The 26,461-nt window shown below is 39.4% G+C and overlaps 1 protein-coding gene across 1 annotated transcript in view; it reads right to left on the bottom strand.

Moving 5' to 3' along the window:
* Positions 1 to 26,461, bottom strand: part of THADA (THADA armadillo repeat containing) — a gene marked incomplete at its 5' end in the record, with an annotated part of 160,269 nt that overhangs the window by 67,983 nt on the left and 65,825 nt on the right. The window contains one exon of the mRNA XM_084260975.1: positions 21,558 to 21,726. Coding sequence (XP_084117101.1) covers positions 21,558 to 21,726 — 169 coding nt within the window. The remainder of the gene's footprint in view (positions 1 to 21,557; positions 21,727 to 26,461) is intronic.

Raw genomic sequence — 26,461 nt, 5'->3', positions numbered from 1 at the left:
TAAACTTCAGATATGAAATAACGATTAGGTGGATGCTTGGTGTGCATGTACACACATTCGTATTTGAAAGGAAGCACGTTCTTCACTGTGGTACTGCACAAAGTGCCTTTTTTGAACAATCAGATTTTCCAAAACCACGCTGAAGGTTATATAATTTCACACTTCTCAGTGAAGAAGCAAAGTTAAACTTTTCTCCCTTTAGGCTGACCTGAAGCAACAAAAACTTCTGCACTCATGCCCTCAGCTATGTTTGGATGAATTTAAATATACAGTACAAATATCCACATGCTGAAGTGCAAGGCTGAAACAACGCTCCCGGTGTCCCTTTCACTGCTTCGTGAACAAAAAACAAGGAAAGAAAAAAAAGGCAAACTGACATCTCCCTCAACTTTACATTCTAGCATAGATCATTTAACTCCCTAAAAAAAAAAACCCTACAAAAAATACAGATGTTTCGCCAGCTGAAAGAAAACACTGCTTAAACTAATCTTGGAAAAATATGCCACTCACGAAGCTACGAAGAAGCCAAAAAATGGTGTTGGCAAAATGGCAGCGCTAAGATTACTGCATGAAGCGAAAAGTGGTTTTATCAGAATTGTTCTATTAAAAGCTTTTACCTGAGAGAAAACCTCAAACATGTTTCCTCTTTTCTTCTCCAATGTAAAGGCAGATAAAACTGTAGTATTCTTCTATGACAAATACAACTGCCAAGTTATCTCTGTATTCTGACAGCGAGGACCAATTTTTCTTTTTTTTTTTTTACTAGGATCATGTAGATAAAAACTGGCAAGCTCTAGTGACAGGTGAAGGCATTTTTATTAGGATGATAAAAAGTTCAAAGTTTCAAAAATTATCTCTAGGGGAAAAACAAGCCCTAAAAGTCCCTTTTTTCTTAAAGATGAAACATGCCAGCGTGATTATTACAATGGGACTAAAACCCTCACCTACCTCCCTCCTGGTTTTCCAAGGCACCTATAAAAACATAAACTCTCCCATCTCTCTGGTTACCATCTGATTTCGTCCTGGCCTGCAAAAACAAATTGTATTTCTTGAAAAAAGAATGTAGTATTTTATCACCATAAGGTATGGTATGAACACAGGCCCCACAGTTCATGCCGCTCTCGCAGACAAAAGCAGCTCCACAAGTTACAGGGTAGCAGCATTAAGTTAGCAGAGAACGACAGAGCGCAGGCGGTTTGCACCAGACAGGGCTGGTGGCACCATCAAATCAACTCCATTGCAAACATTCAGGCTTTCCTTCCTTTGAGGTAGTCTCACTAGGAGAAGAACAGAGAGAAGGTGGTGTTTGTGGGGGCAGAGTAAGCAGTCTGAATTTGTTACCATGTCTAAATGGCAAGGTGTTGAAGAGGAATTTCAAATATTTATCAATTCCCTTGCCATCCTCAAACAAATCTGTTAGGAAAGTCATCATTTACTATACTGTTCCCATACTTCTGGATCATATATATATGTATATACGCATGTGTGTGTATATATATATATATATGTATCAGATAATTACATGCAGTACTCTTTGTTCCTACCACCTCCTTTCTTTAAAGTCTTTAATTTCATGATGGTAATTTCACAATTAACAGTATATTCTATTTTCCAAGTATAAATTGTATGATTACTATAGATGAATACTGATTCCTCAAATTTGTTTTTGTATGGATAAATAAACTCAATCTGAAGTTGAAATATTTCCCTTTGCAAATATTTTTCTGAACACTGTATAATTATTTTCTTCTTCCTTTAAAGCAACAGCTAGCTCACAATTCAATTTTGCCACAATTCCAACTTTGTTTTGTCAGCCCATTTCACCATCTAATGACAGAATTTTGGTTTATTATTCATGAGAAAGTCAGGCTTTTAAATCCCTCTTCCAAATACATCCATCAAAATTCATAAAGCCGGGTTTATAAAACAATCGACTTGTGTTAATTAAAATGCAGGCAAGCATGTTTTGATTGAATTAAGAACTTGTAAAATAAGGTATCAAAGTACCTAAAGTTGTGAATAAAAACACAATACTAGTTAAAGCCATATAACTGAGCAAGAATAACACAGCTGCTTAATAATCTGAAAATGACGAATGTGCCGTTACTAAAAGGTACAAAGTGCTGAAAAAGAGAAAAGTAACTTTCTTCTCCGTGGTAGATATACACCACAAAACATCCATTATTAAAAACCTGCTCTTAAAATTGAAGATAAGCTCCTGCTTTTGTCTAAAGCAAGCCCACAAATGTGAAACTTCACAGGTCAAATTCCTGCAACACCATCCGCAAGACCATTTTTATGAGGTTTTTTTCCTTCCTATTTCATTCAGGGCAAAATTGAATTCCAGCTTAAAGTCTGTGTGTGCAACTCAAATTCTGTTTTAGGAGAAAACAAAACAGTGAGAAGTCTGCTGCCAGCTAACATCTTACTCGTCAGCGTTACTACCCTGGGAGCTCTTAAAGTGCACGGTTTGCCTCTTTGCACAGGTACCAGCTCTGCCTTCATCACCGCCAGGAGGGTTCCACCATTAGGTTTTAAGGTAATTTCTCAACTAAAGGCACATGGGCTGGGCAGAAAAGACTGACCAGAACAACTAACAGACTGGCCTATAAGAAGACAGAACCCCCCAATAAGTAGATGGCACTAAGAAAAGCTGACCCATGTCTGTCACATGTCCTCCTAACCAGCCGGCTGGACCAGGGGTGAAAGAGGTTACTGTGGAGCTGGTGGCATTTCCACTCTCTGCAAGCATACCTATTTTCTTCCCAGCAGCACGTAGCCAAAACCTGAAAGTCTAGAGAAATGAATGCAGTGGAGTAAGTCTCAGAAGCAGTTAAGAACTGTGCTCAGCCTGTATTTCTGATCAGAACAAACAGCAGGAAGGTTTGAATGATTTATCCTCTTCCAAGTCCATACCCTGGCATCGTAAATACCCACTCATCGCTGTCTGAGTCCAGATACCTCAAAGGATATAAAGCTTTCTCTATCCTTGAAAAAGCTTATTTTCCTTTTTTTTTTTTTTAAGGGTGGTGGTGAAACAATTTGAAATAATTCCTTCCCAGACTACATCCTTATAACACAGTTCTCCTGTGCACGCCCACATGAAGCAGACAAAATGCAAGTAAAAGACCAAGGTACACACCTTTGTCTACTGAGGGGTGTTTATAATTGGGAAGAACGTTAAAGGATACAGAGTAAATAATTATAAGCAAGCTGTGTCAATTTGATGCTTTGATTTCCTAAATTGACATTACAGCATAAAATGAAGTAAAACTTGAGAAAAGAATTTTCTTCTCTTAGCTAATGATTTTAAACTTATAGCAGAGAACATACACATACAAGATTCTCAAAAGAAAAACATTCAATATTTTTAAAGTCTGAGGAATGATTTCCCACAATACATGTCTGAGTGTAGGTAGCTAAACCCATGAAGAAAAAAAAAAAAGTGGTGTTTTTCAGGGTCATATTACATCTTCCAAAAGCCTTTCCCCATTCATATATCCAGTCATAACCTTTTTGCACGAGGATCAAACTCCCCTTCCATTGCTGTGTATTTACCAGCATATTGTTAATTTTTAATGGCTCCATTTACATCTGACAAACTCAATACTGCCAACTGCCCTCTTTTATCTGATTTCCTAAGGCAATATTACAAAGTAACTTTACATCTAGGCAACATGGTGAATGTGTGGGCTTAACTTGTAGATCCGTCACAGTGAATTCCAAGTATAAACATTAACAGTGGGTAGCTCAGCTTTAAAGGCATTATTACATGGGACTACAGCACAAAGAAAGGTGCATATAATGCAAACTTTTTTTTCCCCCCTTCAATTACAGTAACATCTAGAAAGTAATTCACTTGAGAGGGAAAAGACAATCCTCAGCCAAACATTACTCCTGTATTTTAAGTGTGGCTGTACAAGGCAGCACAGGAGGATGTGGATACAGACACTTTCCAACAGGGAGTACCACCTGAAAAGAGAGGAACGGCTTCCCAATGTACACATCATCCTTTTACTTCTTTTCCATGAATGATGAAAAAACAAAGCTTTTACTCATGTAATGACATATTGCTTCTCAGCCTCCCCCTGCCAACCCCCACCTTCCCCATATTCCAAAAGGATTATTAGAAAAGGAGGACTTGCAGGTAAGGGAACAGAGAGATTAAGTAAGTCTAGTGGGGATGCATCTCAGAGACAGACTTAACTCAGATCCCTTAAATTCCATTTCACAGATAGTAGGCATGTGGATGAAAATTTACATGGGGAGAAACAAAAATCCTAAATTACATGTTAAATAGATTTTTTTTTTTGAAAGGAATTTGCTCTCCAGAGAAAACAATGGGCAAGATACAATTGTCGCTGTAAGATGTAGATGGTACCACCAAAACCACACAGAAAATACAGACTATATTTTGTCACGAGCTCATCAGCTTTGGACCACTGGTCTTCCTGAAGTTTTCTACTGGTATGATACACTTTTTGAAACCACGAAGTTCACAGAAACATAGATTACTTATGATGAAACTTTAACTACAGCAAACACATGAATCATGCTACTGCTGAAATTCAGCAGATTTCTGCCTTGCACATACAGACAAGCTATTTATAAGTTTTTGCTTCCCATCAGACTCAGCATGATGTCAGCTTACAATAACAAGTTAATGTTAATGTTTTCCAGTAATTTTCACAGTGCCATTTAACTGCGAGTGCCCCAGCCAAGGTAAACTTAAGGGCAAGGAAAGGGCTAACTGAATAATCAGAGAACAAGGGTAATGAATTTTGCATTTCTGCTTTGAACACCGGGAATTCTACCTGCAACATATTTCTCTCTTGTTCCTGAAGTTTAATCTATCTAGCTGGCTGATTAAATCTCCCCAGAAGAGCTCAAGTATTCCTTCTGATTTTAATTAGCCACAAAGCTTCATCGCCTTGTAGATTCTTTTCCCCCAGACAAACAAGCATCCTACGCTATCACAGAAAGTGCCAAACTCAAAGCTCTCCAACATTTTTGTGAACTCTAATAAGCTCACGCCCTTTGTTTTACAACCAGCAGCATCATGGCAAACAAACGTTGTCCCCGTGAATTCACCAGTAACAGACAACTTCCAAAGAAAAATGATGAAACTCGCTGGGGCTCTCCAGAGGCCTTATAAGCTGCTCAGGGAGATCTGGTTTTTATTATTATTATTATTTTCCGTCTTCTTTTTCCTCTCTTCCACTCGCGTGCGATTGGTGAGATGTGCTTTTGAAAAAAGGGAGTGTCAACAGCAACAGTTTTTATGGAAGAGGGGTTTTTTTGTTGGGTTTTTTTTTTAAAGCAAGCACTTCCAATGCACTGCCTTACTCATGGTCACCTCCTCCAGCATTATCCCAGAGGGGTACAGCTGTCTCATTGTCTCTCAAAACAGTTCTAAGAACAGCTTTGTAAAGCTGCTGTAGCCTCACCCTCCTCTCTTTAGACACTGAGCTGCACAGGGGTTGCCTTCTGAACACAGCAGTGCCAATGGCAGATGCTACCACACTCACCACTTCACTCTGCATCCTGCTGAAGTTTGACAACTACGAAAGCAAACGCTCTGCTCCCTTCGGTGAGTTCGGTTAGCGGAGGCCTGCTATTTAAATTGAGCAAATCTTACTCCCTTCTACTGATACAGCTCAGGCAAGACCACCAGCTGACCTGTGGCAGCTGCAATGTCCCGAGGGACAGTGATGATCAGCTGGATGCAGACTGCTGTGCACAAGCTGTCTGCAGCCTACAGACACAGGCCTCTGGAATGGCAATGAGCGCCATGACCAGGCAATGCTCCCATTTCACTACATGCCAGGAACTACCAGATTACTACATAACTTTTTTTTTTTTAAAATAAACACCAAACACAGGTCCTCAGAGTGTCTCGATGGGATCTTCAGTGTCTTGCACCTTTGCAATCAGTACCAATTTGGTCTTGCCAGTGCTCATCTCCATCCATCGCTCCACAGCCAGTCTTCTGTCACATTTTTATTTTACCAGGGGGTACAGGTGCAAGAACAGACACTAAAATCAACAGTTCTTTAGTTAACTGATTAAACACTTTCTGATTATTACCTTTAGAGAAACTACACGTGATTGAGGGTGGTTCTCGCATTTTAAGACACTTTACAGTTTGAATTTGGGAGAATATAAAGGAGTGGAAGCTGCCAACACTCACTCTCACATGTTCCAGCTACTTTGTTCAGAACCTTTAATAGGCCATAAATAAAACTGCAAAAAGTTGACAAACAGAATGGCTTCTCCTCACACAGACTTTATGTGTATCTCCATTATCACAGTGTTGCAACCTGTTACAACCCTACAGGTGTATGTACCACACCCTGTCCTGAATCCTAACCAAAAAGTATCCATGATCTCGGTCATCAACAGATTTTCCTGGGGATTGATTATTCATGTTTAGGGATCACCATATACCACAGTGGGTTGGGTTTTGAGTTTTTTGTTGGTTTGTTTGTTTTAAGCAATAAAATTTATTATAGAAATAAAATTAAAGTAAAGCAGATACAACTGTTTGAAGTATGCTTGCTTCAGATAAACCCTGAAAATATTTCAATCGGGTGAAAAGGCCAATAAAATGAATTAGTAAGATGATGATATCAGAAGTTCCTGAATCCATGGAGGTACCTTAGTTACTTAAATCACATACAACTCCACAAATTAATGGCACTTGGGAGAACAAGGGCACTTTATTTGAAACACAGTTCCCCTTCCCACCCTGCAGCCCCTACAAGTACTGTTAAGCCTCTTCTATGCCTTTTATCAGTCTTATTGGCCTTACAACGCATTAAATGCCATCAGCCAGCTGCAAAGAGGGAGCATGCCTATTTATTTATTTATTTATTGTTAAGGAGCCCTCTCCTAGTAAGTTACAGCTAACAAGGGAGTAAAAGCTTTTTGATGAATGGGTTAAAAGGTCAAAATAAAATGCTTACCGATGCCATTACGGTTTAACCACAAAAATCTGAGGAGATCCCCTACAGATAGCACTGTGTATAATACAGTAACAATACCAAGCATGAATGTTTTGTATTAGAAGCCATTAAAGAAAGAAATTTCCTCAAATTTATCACTTAGTTCTCTGATTTAGTAGTACTATACAAAATGGATAAATATAATATGCCACCCAAAATAACCTGTTTTCTACTTCTTTCCCAGATAAAAGCAAGCTAACTGAAGAAAAAAGACCCCAACCAAGCTTCTCTAGGAATTCAGTTGTCTGTATGTGACAAGAAACACTACCTGCCCACAATACATGACACCGTAATTCAATGATATCGTCCATCATCCAGTGACACCTCCAAAGTGCCTGTGTGACTGCAACACCGCAATTGTTTTGAGGATACGCACGGCTAACCGTGGCACTGTAATTCTACACAACAAAGTAGTTGTTTAAAAACCCCAGGGATCACCCATGTAGGGAAAGTCATTATAACTCTCATTCATCTACTGACTGAATGAAAAAAAAGACTGACTCCCAACTTCTAGGCCTTATTTCCTGTTGCTCTATTGTCTTTTTTATAAATACCACCGAAATAAAACTGAATTAAGAGATAACGCTCAGATGGAACACAAATTCCTCTGAAGGAACAGGCTGATGGGAAAGCATCAGCAAAACAGAACTAGTTGATGGGAAAAACCGTCAGAGGCTGTGGTGGTTATTAACACCTCTTTTTCTGAGGAAATCTGACTGTTAATATCAAAGCCTGTCATTTTTTTGAGATATTAAAAACCCCCAAGAAATGCCTGCAGTACTAATCTGAGAGCTGGACACAGTAAACTTAACGTCTGCAAATAAACTTGGGAAATATTTAGGATGAGATCATTTATTTGGACCATGTGATCATGGAAGCTCACAAATTAAAGTTCACATGAAATGAAATTCTTGTTCACAAAGTACCACATTGCACAATATTGAAAATAGCTTCCAGTGTCGTTAGAACTAGTCTTTCTTCTGTTGGATTGGATTAAAATGACAATAGCTTACATTCAATGTATCTGTCTGAAAGACTGCAAATTAAGTTAAAAAAACCCTTTTTACTTACCTAGGAGTACAGTACAGCCTCTAGAGAAATGAAAAAGGAAGGACATGAAACAACTCTCTATGGATTACAAGGTACTAAAGAAGGAAATAGAACCACAAAATAATGTATCTACCACTGTTACCAACAGTTCATATTTTTTCAAGGAAAACAGCACTATGCCTTTATTACCAAAGGCAGTACGAGGCTACAAGGACAGCTTTTGTCTTCCACAGTGATCAGAGTACCAAAATACCTTCATTTATGTATTTTAAAACTAGTTAAACATAAAATGTTCATTTTGGGCTTTCAAAACCTCTTTATTTCACTTTTAACAACAGAAGATGCCTGAGATGCTGCAATATCAGTTAAAAATGTCTCTCAAAGTACAATAATCCAAGAGCAATACTCCAGTTGTAAGAGCATTACCTCATCCTAATATCTATAGAATCTACTTTCATTTGATAAATTTTGGAATAGGTTTTTGTTATGATACTTCAGAAGTATAAATGATTGACTCACAGCAGAAAACAAAAAAGGGCATTTCTAATGCTGAAAGCCCTTGATGCTCTTCATTCTTTTTAAGGTCATTTTTAATACAACACTAACTAGTACCATCACAGAGGTTTGAAATCCTGCCGGTTCAACAAGTCTCCTATGAAGTCTATCCAAGGTGATTGATTACATCAAATCCCGTCCTTTTGAAATGCTTCTAGACTCTCTATGGGGTGCAGTTTCACACTGCAACACAGGATCTGTCTCTACAGCACATGGTCTTTATTAGATATTCCATCAGGAAATAACAATTATTTGGCAACAAGATAGATATGTGAAATCTTCTAGGGTGTCTGTCTATGTCCATCTCTCTATCTTCATTAGGCTTTTTTGGAAGTGGGTAGCATTGACCAGATGAGACAAAGATTGTGACCACCACAGTTCATGTGTATGTTTCCATGGTGGTATGAATAACTTTTGTATTAACATAACTTTAAAAATATGAAGTAAGTTTCACAGAAGATGCTGATGATAAGATTTAAAACTTATTTGTCTCGAGTCTCTAAGGGCTCAAAATTCACTCTGTTTTAAAGAGCAAAGATTCTAGCTGGTATTTATGGCACAATGATTCAGTAACACAGAAAAACTAGAATGAAAAGAAACAAGCTAAGCATGCACTCAAGAACAGCTCCTTTTATATTTTATTTGAACAACTATTGGTGTCTCAACAGTTTCCCGTTTTAGTTGCCAGTGGTGTCTCCTTCACCAATGAAACAAAAATGAAAGATTTCTTGCTATTTACAAATGTGAGATGAGTAAGTAATTGGCATTTTCTTTGCTACAGAAGGGATTTGTGGGGAACAAGAGAAGTTCTAAGATGCTTTTTCCTACATTAAACTATTTTTTTCCTTGAAGAACAGCAACTTAGTATTATAAAGCTAAACAAATGCATGCATTTGGACTGTGGAAAGGAAGAAAAGGTGCTACAGAACTTCAACTAAAGTCCAACTGAGTATGAACTCTAAATGCTCAATTACCTTTCATCTTGGTCATAAATATGCAAGCACTGAATTCCTAAGTGATTTCTATTAGTAAAGCAGAAGTTCTACTCTTACCATCAGCACTGGAAAAGGGCAAATCTGATTTCCAGGGTTTAAAGCCTTCCCAACACCCAATCCTCACACAAAGACCCTTCGGCATCTATGGAAATAACTGTGTGTATCTGCGAATAAACAATAACTGTTGCTTACTTTCCACAATAACAACAGGACAGAATGAACTACTATGGTCTGGAGAGGTGTCCTCCCAAAATCAGACTGAGACATTTGCTGCAGATGTGAGTAGATGGAGTAAAAGTGAATATACAGTCACATTTGACATGCACTCCTGACAGCAGGCTAATAACCTTCCTGCAGTAACCTACAACATCGCAGGGCAGCAGCTACTCTTTCAGAGAGGACACAGTCTGGAATGAGGTAGGAAAAGAGCTGGAGGGAGGGAGTTGACAGTGAGGGTACCAGGGAAAAGGGAGAGAGAACTGTGGTGCAAGGCTGAGGAGGAATGAGGGAGGACAGAATAGAAGCACCTGCAGCTTATCATGCCTTCAGAAGCCTCATTCATTCTTCGCTTGCTTGAAGCAGTGTGGGACGTTTCCACTCTCCCAAACATTAAGGCAACTCTGATGATTCAGAGATTGTTGGCACCTTTTGTGAAGGAGGGAGCAGAGAAAAGGAGGGACCTTGACAGGTGATAAATTCAGAACCATCCCTACCACCCTCTCCACACTCTCCTTGCCCTCTTCTGCACTCAGACCACACCTAAACTGTTTCCAGGACCTGATGGAAGACTCTGCAGGGTACTTCAAGACCCAGAGCTGCCTGCAGCTCCACTGGAAGACACATTTCTGACAAAATAACTCAGAATCCACATTGTTTGTTGAAGGTTTTAGCAGAAAGGCCCCAGCACTGGGATCATGTTGTAACAGACAGTGGAAAACAAATTTTCTTTCAATAGAGTATTGTTGCCCAAATAGCCCCTGACCTAAAAGCAAAACATACAGATGGTTTTTTTATAGTAAGATTCCATCTTTACCCCCTCAATAAGACCCCCTTAAAAAGACCCCCTTCCACCACTAGATACAAGTATAACACAGCTTTGTCTTGTTAGTCCTGCACTCATGCAAACTTTCTGTCCTGTGTAGTTTCTTTATGTCAGTCAAATTTCTGTTTGGTGCTTTCTCAGCCTGCATATCCATGCCCCGTTTTCTTCTGGCCCAAATAAACAGTGTAAGAGGAACAAAGTCAGAGGAACATGTATCCGGGGAATGCTATCAGTTCAGATTCAGAGGCATTTAGAGCCCAAGTTAAAAAAAACAAACAACAAATAGCCATGTGAAAAACATTTCTAGAAGATTTTAGTACCATACAGTAACTACTTCAGAAATGCAGATCTTCTAAAATAATTAAGAAACCCAAGAAAAACCAGTGGGGAAAAAACCTACCATAATTAATTCCTGTGACATATAAACAGGAAAAAAAAGTAGAGCATATAACATGCTTTAGATCTGGTTGAAGAAGGAAAAAGTATACTACATTCATTAAAAAATCTAATTTGACTCATGAACACATGATTAATTGATTTTCACATCCTGGAAAAGCATCTTATTCTTGTTTTGTGTTTCCTTTTTTGATTTTCTTAGACTTCCAGGTTCTTCCTCCTTTCCACTGCTCCACTATTTGAGATTCTTGCATCCTAACCTTCATTACAGGTAAGTTTCTACTGAGTAGTTACCCACATAAAACCATTCCTCCCTTTTCACTCACCTCTCCCAGCAAGCATTCCTTTAAAGGACAATTTTCCCAGCTTTCTCCTCCTTTCACATAAAGTTTTCTTCTGCTTTGTAAACAGGCTCAGAAAGCTTCCAAAGACCAAAGGAGGCACCTTCCCACATTTCTCACTATAGCCTGAACTTGGGAAGACACAGCACAGTAAAAAGCCCTCACTGTTCATAAATATTTTTTTATACAACTTCAAGCAGTCAGCGCTTATCATGGATGGGTTATCTTCAACAGTATATCCAGGAAGTGTGTTTTGCTCTTAAAGGTTTAAAAACTTGGTTTCTAGATCAAAAGGAAGAGGAAAAGTATCCTATGCGGGTGGGATTGAGAACACCTTTTAAGAGATGAAAAATGAACTGTGTGGAGTACTGAATTAATCCACTGCACCACCTAGGAGAATATTATATCTTCAGTACACTCTACAAGTTTCAACTTTTCCCTTCCCATCTGCAAAAACATCCTCTGCCTGTGACAGAGCGATAGGATTACTTTCCTGACTAATCCTGAGGGATACCTAAAGATTCATAACACAAAACAGGTGCAAGAAACAGGCACAGAATTGAACACGTTAAAAAAAGGTACAATTCACGAGAGTTCAACTGCTGTTCTGGAAGGTCTAAATCACAACCACCTTGCCTAAAATAGTTGAGCTCTCTTCAAGAAGATTTAAGTAGTAAAAAGTAGAACATTGTGTCAACACTATTTGATCCCAACATCTCCATCATCTAAGAAGAAACTAATCTATCTACGGTAAAAACTGTACCTGTGGGAGGATTTCTCCTTCCTTAGTTTAATCCTAACACCTGATGAGGGCTGTTCTACACAGCCACATTAGCATACGGTGTTTTCAGTCACTCGCCACTTGTCCAAGACATAACTGGAGTAGGTAGCTCAGCACCAGTAACGCTTTGTGGCTGTAAGTGAACCTCCCATGGCCGCACACACAACCACCCCACCATCTCTGCTGGCAACGTGAGTTGCAGGAGCTTTTTACTCATTACAGACTGGTATGAGGTGCACTGGATCAGGGAGGCCAAGCCATTTGTGTAGCAAACACTCACCATACCCACGGCAGTAAGCACCAAAACCTGGGCTGTGGGGCAGGGGGAGGCAGCGCAGCCATCGAGTCACCCGTTCCACTTTAGAGAGGGGGCAACTGTCACACTGTCCCCAGCACAACCCAGAAGACCCCTCATTATAGTTATCTCTCAATTAAAACCACCACCAGCCTTGTTTTCACCAAGTGATGAATACGGTTTATTCTGTACTAAAATAACTTCTAAATGTATTCAATATATCACAATAATAAATATTATTTAATAATCACGGATGTGCTCACGAGGCTCACAGCAACCACATCTCTGCGTATCCTCCGCTGCTGCAGGCAGGAATGATGCAGAAATGGAACAAAAAGACCTAAGAGAGCTGTAAGATATGTCTAAATCTATGTCCTTTTGAAAGCTAGTGACCTAACTTAGGAAGTCAGACACAGAGTATTTGGGAGCACTGCTAATTAAAGTAAGTTCAAAGCAATGTCCAACTAGCAGATCTGTCCAGTCAATCAGCAGTACCACGACAGGGTTTTTTTGTGAAGGGTTTTTTTGGGGTGTTTAAAAAAAAAGCAACTGGAAGAAAATCTCTGGCAAAATCTCATCTGTGATTTTCTCTCAGAGACTGTCTGCTCCTATTCCTGGAACTGAGTTGCATTTTTGTTGCATTCATAAATACAAATCTTGTTCTCAAATGCTTACTGCCTCTTTCTATCAGGGCACCCCTGTGTAACAGTACAAATTTGCAACATGAAGACATAAGACAACTGTTCTCTTATTGCCAGCTACATGTAAGCAAGTACATTCGCAACCTGACATCAATATTTCTTTTCTCCTTATAACAATCTTAAAAGTTAGATTTATCTTGAGCACTAAAAACTGAGCTTAGAAAAGAAACAGATGGAAGGAAGTTTCACTGGAAAACATTTAATTGCAGCAGGTTTATTTCTTTGATCTGTAGATAATGTAACCTTTGTTTACTATATTGAATTTTTATAAGCCAACATTGAACTGCTACACTGCAAACTTGACTGCCAAGACAAATAAAACATAATTCACCATAGTCGATGTTTCTGTGCTACTGAATAAAGCCAAACAAACAATATGCTACTTCCCCATTCATTCCCTCAGACCCCAGAGATCCTTTGTCTTCAAGACAAACAGGATAGAAATATGGTCACTGACACCCCTGCTGGCAACTCACATGAAGGAGTTTTAGGTCAAGCTAACAAGTAAAACACTTCTTTCACTCAGACACAAGGAACAACACCCAAGAATGACCTTCAAAATATATTTGCCTAATTGGCCTCCTGTTGTCATATTCTCACACCCTACCCACTGGAGTCTGTAGGTTTTTATTACTTATTCAGTCCTGTAATAAAGAAGGTCCCGTGATTGCTAGCTCTTCTTCATGCATCATTCTTCTCTGGTTTATTTGCAGATGCTCATATTTATTTAAATTGTCTTTACTCCTCTGAGTAAGTGTCCAGGCATTAAACTCATAAAACACAGGAGCGATTGTAATCACAAATACCTGAAGCTTGCCCTTCCTTTGCAGCAAATGAAGCTAAAATACTCCTCCACTCAAAGGAAGAAAAAAGGCACACCCCACTCATTACCTTCATCAACAGCAATCTGTCTCAATACAACTAATCTTGATAATTAAATTACCCAACATATAGATGTTTTCACCATAAACTGCTTCTTTTCATCAGTACAACTATGTCCTTCCTTTTTATCTTCAACAAAGTCATGTCCACACTCTGGCTCAAGAGTGCTTTAAGCTAAGACAGCACATGCAGATGTTTCTCCAGCTGCTTTGTCTCCCTTCCTCTATTTCCCAGGCTTGTCTTATCAGTCCTTCCTGGAAGCAGCCCACTGGCTCACACACATCTTTTCACAACCCAGTGTGGCGATTCTTTAGTACCTTCTCGTCCTGCTTTCTTTCTGCTTTAAAGCTGAAGCCTCCAGCCATCCCCTAAATCAATTATTCTATCTTTACATCACTTCTTCCATCTCACCATTAATATTTAAAACATCAGCACACCCCAAGAGTCGATACAGATAATTTGAAGTTCTAGCATCACACAAATCTTGCCATGTTCAATACACTCCACAAAGAAAAAAACCCAGACACAATAAATCACTTTCAGAAAAGTCTTATACAAGTAGTAGAAAAATCTGCCATGCAGGGTTTTAATCATGTTCTTCTTTTTTTAATACAAAGAGTGCAAGTTCTTTCATTGTTTTTCAGAATGATGAACCTAATTCTAAAGGATGCTGTTACTCCCTGAAAAATAACAACTACTAATTTATATTTCCCACTGACTTCGCTGGGACAAGAATCTTTAAAATCAACATTAATTAAAGAGTTATGAAGCTCTCCATCTCCTATTAAGTCTAATTTTTGTCACATGCAACTGACTAAGCTGATGTGACTCAGTCTGCTTTTTAGATTTGAGATGCAACAGTGCTACTGGTTTCAAAAGCAAAACAAAAAAAGCTCAAAAACTCCAACCAACCTTCCCTACACAAGGCACAACCTTCCTTTGCCCAGAGAGGTGGCAGATGCCCCGTCCCTGGAAGTGTTCAAGGCCAGGCTGGATGGGGCCCTGGATAACCTTGTGTAGATCCAGGCCTGGAGGTTGGTGGCACTGCCTGTGGTGGTGGCCGGGAGGTGGGGGGCGGTGGGGTGAGGGGGTTGAACTCTATGATCCTTGGGGTCCCTTCCAACCCAGACCATACTATGATTCTATGATAAGACTTTGTATTCATGTGCCAATCAGAACAGTCTGAAATAGTGAACATTAACACACCAAATAAACCCACTTATTTGAACCAGCCCACTGTACCAAGTTAGATAATTGGTATTACAGAATTTTGTGGGAAAATTCTAAGTGTGGAGAAGATCTGCATATTAAGAATAACAATTTGTGAGGAGTAACTGACTGCTGGTTGATCACAGTGGAAATGAGAATAAGTAAGTGAATTTCCAATTTTATCTTCATGAAGTTTTAACCCTGAACCAAAGCATAACTAAGTCTCTCTGTTTCATCTGTCTCTTGCCAGTTATACTTTGTATTTTGTTAAGAACAGGTCATGTGCACCCCCCAGACAGAAGGAGATACTGTTTTTCTCTTGTGATACAAAACACTGGCATATGCTCAGGGAACAAACTTCAGGATAAATCAGTAGGAGTGACAAAGTGGGAAGACTGCAGAGAGGGGAAGAGAAGCTACCAGCCAGACCTCAGATAAGGAGGGAGAATGGAGAGAAATCTTCCTAGAAACCACAGCAGAATGTCTGTGACTGAGTTACAGCAGCGACCAAAACTGATCATGAGAGGAAGGATCCACCTTCAAGGCCAGCGAGGTTTGTATTCTACACAGTTGTTGGATTGCTTGTACAAAGTGCCATCAAAAATGTAAATAATCTCCATCAACAGAGCAGGTTCCAGCCAGAACATTTTCCTCAACAATACCTGCAGCCGTAGAACCAACAGGCAACTTGTACAAAAAGCTGCATCTTGGACAGTACAATCCATCTCCTGATGGAGGCAGCGAACGGCAACAGCAAGCACACTGAAACAGTCATGTTCAAGTCTCTTCATATACAAGCAGCAAATGATGAGGGAGAAGACACCAAATCCTCCTTCCTCCTAATCTGTGCTCAGAAGATGCCAAAGGGAATGCACAATGCTCTCCAAAACAAGGGACTGCATAGTAAATGGGAAAATAGGGGAAGCAAAATTTTTTTTGTACTGTTCCATATGCCAATCTCAAGCCAGACACTGTCAGCATTTAGTTACAAAACTACGCAAGACCTTTAGGAAATAGGTTAGTGCTTTCAACCCTTCAGAAGCATCCAACACAAGGCACAGAGAAGTTTAATGAAAACACAGTGCCCCTTTTAATAACCTTCATTTATCTGATCCTGCATGCTCTAAAAATGCGTAACTGTAAGCTTGCCAAAGTGACCGTGAGTAAGATCAAACTGATAAGGTACAAGATAGTGAGCCAGTGGATGTGCAGATGCTTTCATCTCAAAAAGAAATAAACCTTAATAGCAATTACATTGCGTGTATGATTAATTGCAGCTGTCCAATGAATTGTTCTCAATATGAACAGTATGTAAGGGTATATACAGATTTTTTTCAGTGCACAAATGCCAGAGATTGTTCTGGAAACTAGTGAGTGCAGAACCATGGCTGAAAGCTCCAGTCAGACTGCTGCTATTTTACTGTACTAAAACCAGTTCGATTGTAGGTCTACACACATCATACAGCCTTTGAAATCCTGTATCAATCACGCTGACTGATTCTCACAGGATAAAACAAAACCTGAAGTCTAACATCTGCTTTCCTTGGCAAACCAATCTGGCAGTTCTTGCATTTAGGAGGTTTTTAACAATTATAAATAATCTACAACCAGATGAGTTAAAGGTGCTCCCTTGTTTTCTGGTCAAATCATGTTTAGGGTCCCTGTCAATCCTATTTACCTTAAAGCACTCAAACACAGGAAGGGAGTATACAGAAGATGGAAGCAGGGACAGGTCACCTGGAAGAACACAGTGACACTGTCCAAGCATGCAGAAACACAGTCATGGAGCCAAGGGCCACCTGGAGATGAATCTGGCTGTGGCAAGGCTGAGGTACTGAATGCCGTCATCATCTCAGCCTTTACTAGTAAAGGCCCATGGTTAGGAACAACATAGGCTCAAGCTTTCTTTCCCTATATGTCCAGAAGCTTGCCTTCTTGGACTCTGTTCAGTATCAAGTGTAAGCGTACACAACACATTAGCTAAATTGTATACAGGAGCTGTTCAAAGTTTCAATCAGCTATTTCCAATCCAAGTAAAACTCCTGTTTGTAATATTTAACCCTTCATTTGTGATAACAAGTCTTAAACAGTACTTTGAGTAATTTACATCAAAATGTTGGTGGTTTAGAGACCATCTACAACAAGAAAAGCTATTAAAGTTATATCCACAAATCATGCAAACAAGAATTAACCGGGTGCAGGGTGATGGAAATAGCTTTATGAAGATGTCCCAATGGCTGGCAGGATAAAAGAATCATTAAAAAAGAAAGGGGAGACTGTCAGTTTTCTCGAGTGATCACCCGTTCATCTCCCAGGCGCAGGCAAAAATCTTATAAACATGAGAGCAGACCCACCTAATCCATTTGTAAGTGCTGAACATTATCACATCCTTCATGTTAGAAAGTAGTTTCCAATATTTAAGCTCTTATTTGACCGTGTTAATAAGCTAATGGAGAAAAGTACACCTTTCAGGCATCATCTAGCAATAGCTTCTGTTTTCCAAGACTAAGTATTTCTGTAGAAATCTCTTGAAGGCTACAGCCAATTTTTGCCCTGGCTTTTCCAATTTCTTCTCTGCACACACATGCTTCAGTATGTTTCTTCTTGTTTTACATTCAGTAAAGAACTCTAATTTGTCCAAGCTGATCTGTTATTATACTTTCTACCCATTCTCTGTTAGGTAAATACATGCTTCTGGAGTTAAAGTTTCTTTGAAGAACTACCATGTCTTTTTTTTTTAACTTTCCCTGTGATCTCTCTCTCTGAATTCAAACCTTGTGCTTTACTAGTGTTTGGAGGTCTTTGATTAACTGTAAGAAGTGTTCTGCTTAAGGCATTCAGGCTTATTGCATCCGTGTAGAATTACTGGAAGCTTTCAGAAACATCAGGACTTAAAACCCACTCTTGGGTATCTACAGGAGTCTTAAGAGACCCAGATACTGACAGACCAGACATTTCTACATCAAGGCAAATACAAAGAGAGAAAGCAGACCATGAGTCTACCTGCATGGCTTACACATACTGCTGAGTCAAACCAGTACACTGAAATTACCAATCATGAGTACAGGTTATTGAACATTTCTGAACTAATTACAGCTTAATTCTGAATTTCTCAATTATTCTGAAAAGATGAAATACGTACTGCATAGGTGCCAACCCTAACGAGACAGAAGGTCAAAAAAACCATGTTATCCTCCGATAAGGATACCTCAACAACCTTTCCAAATATCGCAAGTTCCTTGGCAACTGCCAGAGGTCAGTTTCACAAACATAAAGGTTTCCCTAGTTATAAATTTTAATACACTTCAGGAATCTCTCACAAAGCATTGGATTAGCTCTTCCTTTCAGCTGATCAAGTGAAAAACCTACACCTTAAAACAAAAAAGTCAAAATATTTCATCATCCAAGAAGGCCAGGGGATTTCTACCCTTTTTTTTTTTGTGGATTACAAACTCGATTACCCTCGTGCCAGTTTGGATTAGAGAGTGAAGCAGAAGCTGCACTCATAAAGGAAATACTAAGCCTAGAACAGATTTCTCTTTGTCTTATTCAAGTCAATGCATTTATTTATGATGCAGAACTCCTCCTTGAAGACATTAGTTCCGTATGAGTTACAGAACAGCAGTATTTCTCCTAGGTAATTCTTGAAAAGAATTATTCTGTAAAACATGTAAAGCATTGGATTATTTTATCCTCGTGCATGTTCATATTCCTGTGTAAACTGAGCCACAGTTATCACACTAGGAAGGAAACGTCATGCTTTTACATAATGCAAAGGCCTGAAGTTAATACACAATATATTTGCACCCACTGTCAAAACAGACTCTTGTCAATCTCAGCATTTTAAAAACCGGGCCATGTTTGGACAAGCATGCCATGCTGAAGTCTTTCTGAATGATCTTTCTATAAATTAACATTTGGCTTGCAACAGATGAAGTGATTACATAACTCTGAAACGTAACTGATATTCACCTTCAAGATTCATTACATTTGGCACTACCACATAAGCTTAAAGTCTGAATAATTCCAACTTCCCTGTTCATGACTTGACAGCATATGAACAGCAAAATAAAAATCAGGCAATGAATGTTGTCAGCTTCTGACTAATGTGACTGCACAAAAAAAATTGCACTACTGAGTTCTATTTTCGTAAGACATCAACCTTGTAATGGCTGGTGGGAAAAAAATAATCTAGAGTTTTATTGAGTTTTGTACATACTCTTTAGCAAGGCATTTTGGTTTGACACCAAAGAGGAAGATAAAATTCTCTACCGCGTCATGGAAATGCAGTGCAATAGTTTTGAGCACTGCCAGATCACTGTCTCTTCAAGACAGCCTTCAGAGAACCTGCTTTAACAAACAGTCCCACAACACTTTTCCACAGTTCAATGAGCTTTAGCAGACACTTTGCAAGCCCCATTTTACACTGGTGAAAAGGAAACTGAAACCTTTGCATCCAGCAAGCCCTGAAACTCTTAGTCCTTTGCTCTTAGTACTGCAGATGTATCTAACTATCTGCTGAACCACCTGACATTAGTGTTTTAGAGGTAGCACATCAAACACCATTCCCTCCCACCATTTTGAACATCTTTATCACCCTACAGTATTTTTTCTGAATGTTTTGTTATTTTTAACTAGCAACAGATCGCTAAGACTTTCAGTCACAAACTAAATTTGCTTAAGTGAAGACTTCACACAACCTTGAGTCACAAGTCATAAAAGCAAAGCCCAAGACAAATGAGACACCAAACGTCACTGAACTGTTAGGTTCATAATTATCTCTGCCAAAGAATATCATACTCCTACAGCACTGGTCTCCACACAGCTACCTAGTAGCCACTCAAAACCGACCAAACCAAACCAAACCAACAAACAAATCACATTAATGCTCTGGGAATACCTCCTATTATGGCAAAGAAACCCCCCCAGACTTATGTATAAGATCTTGTTAGTAATACTGGAATAATAAACAAATAATTTGGGCTCTTTCAGAACCAACCCTCCATGACTTTTTTTTCCACATCACTAAGAATAAGGCTGTGGCTTTATACAGTACAGCCAGTCCAGGCCCTCATGACCAGGGTTATAATCATTGTGGAGACTGAGAAAGCACTTAATTCTCTCTACTGGAATAACCCTCTTTTCCTAACACTTCAGGAGGGACACCAGTGCTGTAGGACGCCAGGGCTGCACAGTTTAATTTGATGATGGCAGTCCCCTCCTTCCTAAGCAGATGCAGCAGCTCTCGGGGTGACTGCCGTTCAGAGCAGAAAGACTGAAAACGATCACCCCACATCCTGGTACAACCTTCACTGTAACTGATTGGCAGCCAAATCCACACTTAATTGGCTGAAACCCTTTACACGTAAAGTTGAAATTAACAGCTCTAGAGGGACTTGATTCTTTTCCCTGTCCTAGGTTTCCTGCAAGGAAATAATAAGCTGGAAATCATACACTAAAAAACCAAACCAAAACTACACACACATCACCACACAGATTACAATGGGAACGTGTACCCAGCTAGCTTGCCAATTAAGGCAGACAAACAGAGTTGATCGTGAACAATATGGCTTTGTTGGAATTCTGTTCATGAAAAACAGGCAATAAAAATGGGTGACTTATTACCATCATAGCTTAAAAATCAAACACAGTGAACCGACTGCCATAAACTAAGGGGATGGTATATGGGTATGAAGAAATTTCTGATTCCAAACCCACAGCAAGCTGTTCTCCACAATGTTTTCAGAAGAATACAGTGTAACGCTTATCACAACGTGTACAGCAAACTGTCAGGAAGCTGCTGGTGTAGCAGGAAAAGCAAATGAAGTAGTATATAAATATGTAGACAAGTAGCACATCTCAGTATCTACAATACCATTGGTGCCTGGAGTTCAGCTTTGCCTTAGATTTGCTCTGTGATTTTGGGCAAGTCAGAAAGATCTCTCTGTAGATATGTTTAGATAAAGATACTTGCTCTCAAAGCACTCGAATTCCCAAAGATGAAACATTAAATGAAATTTAAGCATTGATATTTACAGCTTACAATCTTCTAATGATGGTTGAAATGTGCATCCCACATTTATCATCTGAGAGAATCAACTCAAAAGCAGTCATCTTACATGTTTTGACAATGTGTGAACGTTCAACACAACTTACTGTGTGTTATCTGCCTGTGAAGCAGGGCCAAAAAAACCCAACAAAAACCCCACAGTAAAAAAAAAAAAACAAAAACCAAAACCAACAAAACACCACCACCACAAACGCCACAAAACAACAAAAACCCAACAGACAACCCCAAAAACTTACTTGCAGAAGAGTTCCATGAATATTATTCTGTCGTATGCAAGGACTGTTGGAATCTGGAAGCCCCTCCAGTAAGGACAGCACTGTAGGTGGTACTTCACTGACCATAACAAACGGAACAAGGGCCCGACCTGACATCTCGCGTGAGCGGTACACAGGAGAGTGCCCACACCTCGAGAAAGGGAGAAACACATTTATTTGTTTGTGTCATCCAGTTGCAATCCACTGCTATGGCTGGAACAAAACAAAGGATAATGCAATGAAAACTAAACCACATTTCTCACAGATCAAACATACAGCCTCTCAGTAGCAAGAGAGTATTTGCCCAGAAACACAAGTCACAGGGGACCATGTTGGAGACTTTTTTTCTTCAGAAGTCCCTGCGTTTACATAAAGTTAAAAAAAAGGGGGGGGGGGGGGGGAAGAAGTAATTATGCTGTGAAGTGCATAAGTATACGACCCTGTTCCATCTTTCTTGATGTTTATGTTTCTTAGTATACAGCAATCATTCAGATGCATTAGGAGTTTGGCTTAAAACTATTAAAAAGTCCATGTCCTTAATCAGATGCTGGTTTTTAGAACATACCTAAAGGCAGGAAGTAAAAGGCACATTGAAAAAGATTCTTCTGTTCTTTATAACTAATATCTCAAAAATAAATACTTTCTATTTACTAAAATTTAACCAGTAAGATTCAAGACTGCTTATAAAGCACAGGCAAAAAAGAACCTTTTATCATTTCATGTTAGCAAGGTTTTAACTGGCTGTGAATTTATGAATATACATAGAAATACTATTCAGCTATGTTAACACATTAACTAGCCGTGCAGTAATTCAGTAGCATGTATGAAGTTGAAGAGAATTAACATCTTTTATCAACTAAAAAGAGATTAGCCTAAGTCTTTTAATCCCAATAATTCTTGTATGTGATCATTTTTGTAACCCAGCCTTGCACAACTCAGAAACTCCTTACCACAGGGTTTAGAAATGAATGGCCAAGTGACTTAGGTGATTAACAATGTGGCATGGCAGAAGTTACGGTCCAATACTTTCCACGTGACTGTAATGACCCAAAGAGATGGCCTTCCCTCCTCCCACACCCTCACCTTTTTCCTCTATTGCTTCTTACATGTTTACATCTCACAAAAATCACATGCAGTTGAGATTATCCCCTGCCAAAATCCACAAACCCAGTTTGAGCTTTCCCAAACAAGCCCTGCACGGTCATGTCTATGTATTAAAAAAAAAAAAAAAAATTGAAATTAAAAGGCATTGTAAGGTTTCAAATACCTCTATCAAATCTAAATCAATACTCAAAGTAGTTGTTTACCTTAGCTCACATCAAAGAAAACAGAAAACAGTTTCCATCTTGAACCAGCAACTGAATGAACAGGGCTTTGAAAACAACAGACACACCCGAAGCAACGTAACAGTTCTGACATTTCGTGTTAGGTCACAGTATGCCTGAAACACACAGCTCTCAGGTCGAGGAAGAGGAGAGCTACGCTACCCCTGAACGACAACTTTTTGGGGGAGTTCTCACCCTCACAGTATGGCAGCATGTTCTGCCCTCAACCTCCCCATGTCTTCCCTGGTAGGGATCAATTTTTAAGAAGATCATGTTTGCATTTCCTTTCCAAAAACTGGCTGTCCTTCACAACAGGAGGTGAAAACAGAGCAGTCACACTGGAGGCTTCTCCATGTGGAAAAGCTTTAATTTTGTATTGACAGGGTACACTATGAACATCAGCTCAGCTCTTAATAAAAAGCTGCTATATTTTTAAACAAAACAACTTTGATTCTACTGCACAGCAGACGTAAACCTGAGAAGTAATTTGTCTTCACCTACTCCCGCATTTGTGCCAAACCATGTTTTCTTAACCAAGAGATTCTCACATATAGATCTTCCCGAGCACAAACAACACTGATATATACTGTAATGAATATCTAGGTTTTAATTAGCTGTAACTCAAAAATGTTCTTTATCGGTTTTGTGACCTTTTACAAATTATAATTTCCCAGGGAATCTGACATTTCTTGAGAAGGAAGAGTGGAAAGTGGGGAAGATGCCAGGGTTTCCTCTAACTTGTGCAAGGGTACTTTCCAGCACTTCAGAGGGGGTTTGCTCCATGAACATGATGCAATAAATTAAGAGTGGATTCTGTGGGGTTCTTTTCCTAGAAATAAAAAAGATGAAGCTGAGAAAAAATTTTAGATAACTTGACTTCAGACTTTGTTATCTTCTAAAAACTGATGTTGGGACCCTCAAATCAGGTTCTGTTTTGCACTCTGAGGATCCCAAATCAGGAGGCAATAGCCTCCTCCTCTCCCTGAGCCAACATACAGCACACAGATGCCCAGTGGGTGGAGAACTGTCCCAGGACATGGGGGACCCAGTTGTGCAGCTTTCCATGCCAGAGGGAAAGGCAAACCCACAACTACCACTCACCCAAAGGGCGACCCAACCACCAACATGCCACTTTACTGTACATTACACATACAAACACAAGGTATCATGCCAAGTCACCACCAGTGACCTATTCCTGAACTTCTACATACCCTGAAGGCACTTATGTGTACATCTCTTGTTTTGAAGGCACTTGGCTTCATTCCTGACTCATGCAAGAAGTTTGCCAGAAGAATGTCAAAATACACACTACTTTTCCCATAACCTGTACCGGCACCTTAGATGCAGAACAGGCAGGTTTGATTTTTACTGGATCCTACTTAGATATAATCTCTTACCTGTAAATAAAAGCTAAACAGGATGAACTCTCAGAGACTGAGAGGAAGAGTGAATACAAATAAAACTGAGTAACACAAAACAACGACCTAACCCAATGTAGCAATGTTTTGTTTATTGTTATACCAGCTTCCGAGACCAACTACACACCTTAACACTGAGCCTACTCCCTGTATTCTTAAATATTTATTTTAGCTAGGATTTAGCAACAAGCATGGGAAACAATCTCACCAGCATTATCAAGAAAAATCATTACACAACTGTGGCAGTCACTGTAACTCAGTTTATACCTGCAGCAGGATCTATCAGCTTAAGGAGAGAAATATTTTAAGGCTATTAAACTATCCTGGTGACTCCTCCTGCAGCAGTTTAAAACACTGGCATCCCTCAGATTAGTTCCACTTATGTGGTGGCAGTGGACTTTACGGGACTTTGCCAGAAAGGAACAAGACCTCCAACCTTGGCCATTTCACCATCCAGACACTGAGCTTCACCTGCCATCAACAGGACTAAAACGTGTGGCAGGCAGCCTCTTCTCATACTCTCTGCAGGCAAGGACCAGCAATGGAGTCTTGCATCTGTTAGGGCAGCATGCATGTGTGTGCAAACCTGTATTTAAAACTGTTTCATCTTCCTTGAAATAACGGACACAACTTTCCCCCCCCCCCGCCCAGTACATGACACTTCCTTTCCATGCAGTTCATGTATAAACTTTAAAAATCTAAGAAATATCTAAAATCTTGTCATATGTAAAAACATGCAGTATGCCAACGTAATCTTATTATATCTCAAGGCAGCAACAAGCAATCAAACTTGCAAAATCCTCATGTGATACACTTCTATAAAATCCTGAGGGCTGTTAACAACTGTTGAAGTAGTATTCCACGTTGAACTCAGTACTGTTTATCTAGGTGCACGAGGTACTGGATGTAAACATGTTTACTTCAAACAGTCCATGATCAAGAACAAAAAGCCAATAAATCTGAAAAGGTTTAACTTTGTGTAACCGCAGATTCAATGCATTTCCAGGACTGCCTTCCAGCTTTAACGCTTAGACCCTCAACAACCCCACTAACTGACAGGATTTATGACCAACTCTCACAAGGCACAAAGATTCCGTACTCCTCTGCACACATCAAAGTATCTAATTTATTACCCTGGCTACAAACAACAGCACACTAGCTGTAAATAAAAATATATTAATTCCTTTTTTTTAAAAAAAAAAAAAAATGACTGCAGCTGTTTCCTGTGTGCTTATTTTTCTCCCTTTCTTATTACGCCCCCTCAACAGACCTTATATTGCTCAATTTAACAAATCAAGTAAGGATTACCTTTTATATCAAGGTCACAGGAACAAATGATGAGTAGAATTAATTTGAAAAATCACACCTGTACATAAAAATATGTCCGTTTTATTAATTAATACCTGCAGGCATTAGAAAAAGGATTTACAAGGAAAAGATAATGTATTTCCATGTTTACTGCACGCTGTCACAGTGACTCGTGCATTACTAATTATGTCTCTGCTCATTAACACTACAGGTCCTGCAATCCTATAGATGGTATCACAGCATCCCAATTTTGTCCTCAGCTGAAAGGCATTCACTTCCATTGCCTTCACAAAACGTTCTGACAGGGAATGGGGAACGGCAGGTGTGAAAGCAGAACTGGAACAAGAGGAGGACAGGCTCAACAGTGAGGAAGGGAAGGGCCTGCAGAAGAAGCCTCTGATCTTGTCAGCTGAACCAAGTACCCATCACAGAAAGAGTTTGGATGAAGAGGGCACCAGGAGGCAGGAATTACACTTGTAACGGTATCCTTTAAAACCTTGAGCTAGTTATACCACAACCTCCTAACAAATGCAGCGCAAAGAGCAAATTGTAGTAGGATTTCTGTCTCACTCTATATAGACACACTCAGTTGTATGAGAAAGATGTCTTCTCTTTCCTCCACCATGTTAGCATGCAGCTCAAACCATGGTATCAGTTCTAAGGTGAGAACTGAGAACAAGGAATTATGTAAGGGGAAAACATGGATGGGGATCACAGAGAAAAGTTTGTAGAGGCATATTCAGCTCTAATTAGAGTAAGTTAAATCTAAATAATTAAACTGCACTCTACTGTCTAGAGTAAGTGAAATAACTCCAAAAAAGTCTATTTGAAGGGA

Source organism: Gallinula chloropus (assembly GCF_964237585.1).
Source record: "Gallinula chloropus genome assembly, chromosome: 3".
In the NCBI taxonomy this organism is placed as follows: domain Eukaryota; kingdom Metazoa; phylum Chordata; class Aves; order Gruiformes; family Rallidae; genus Gallinula; species Gallinula chloropus.
Note: the sequence above shows the minus strand (reverse complement) of the source record. Positions and strands in the feature narration are given on the sequence as shown.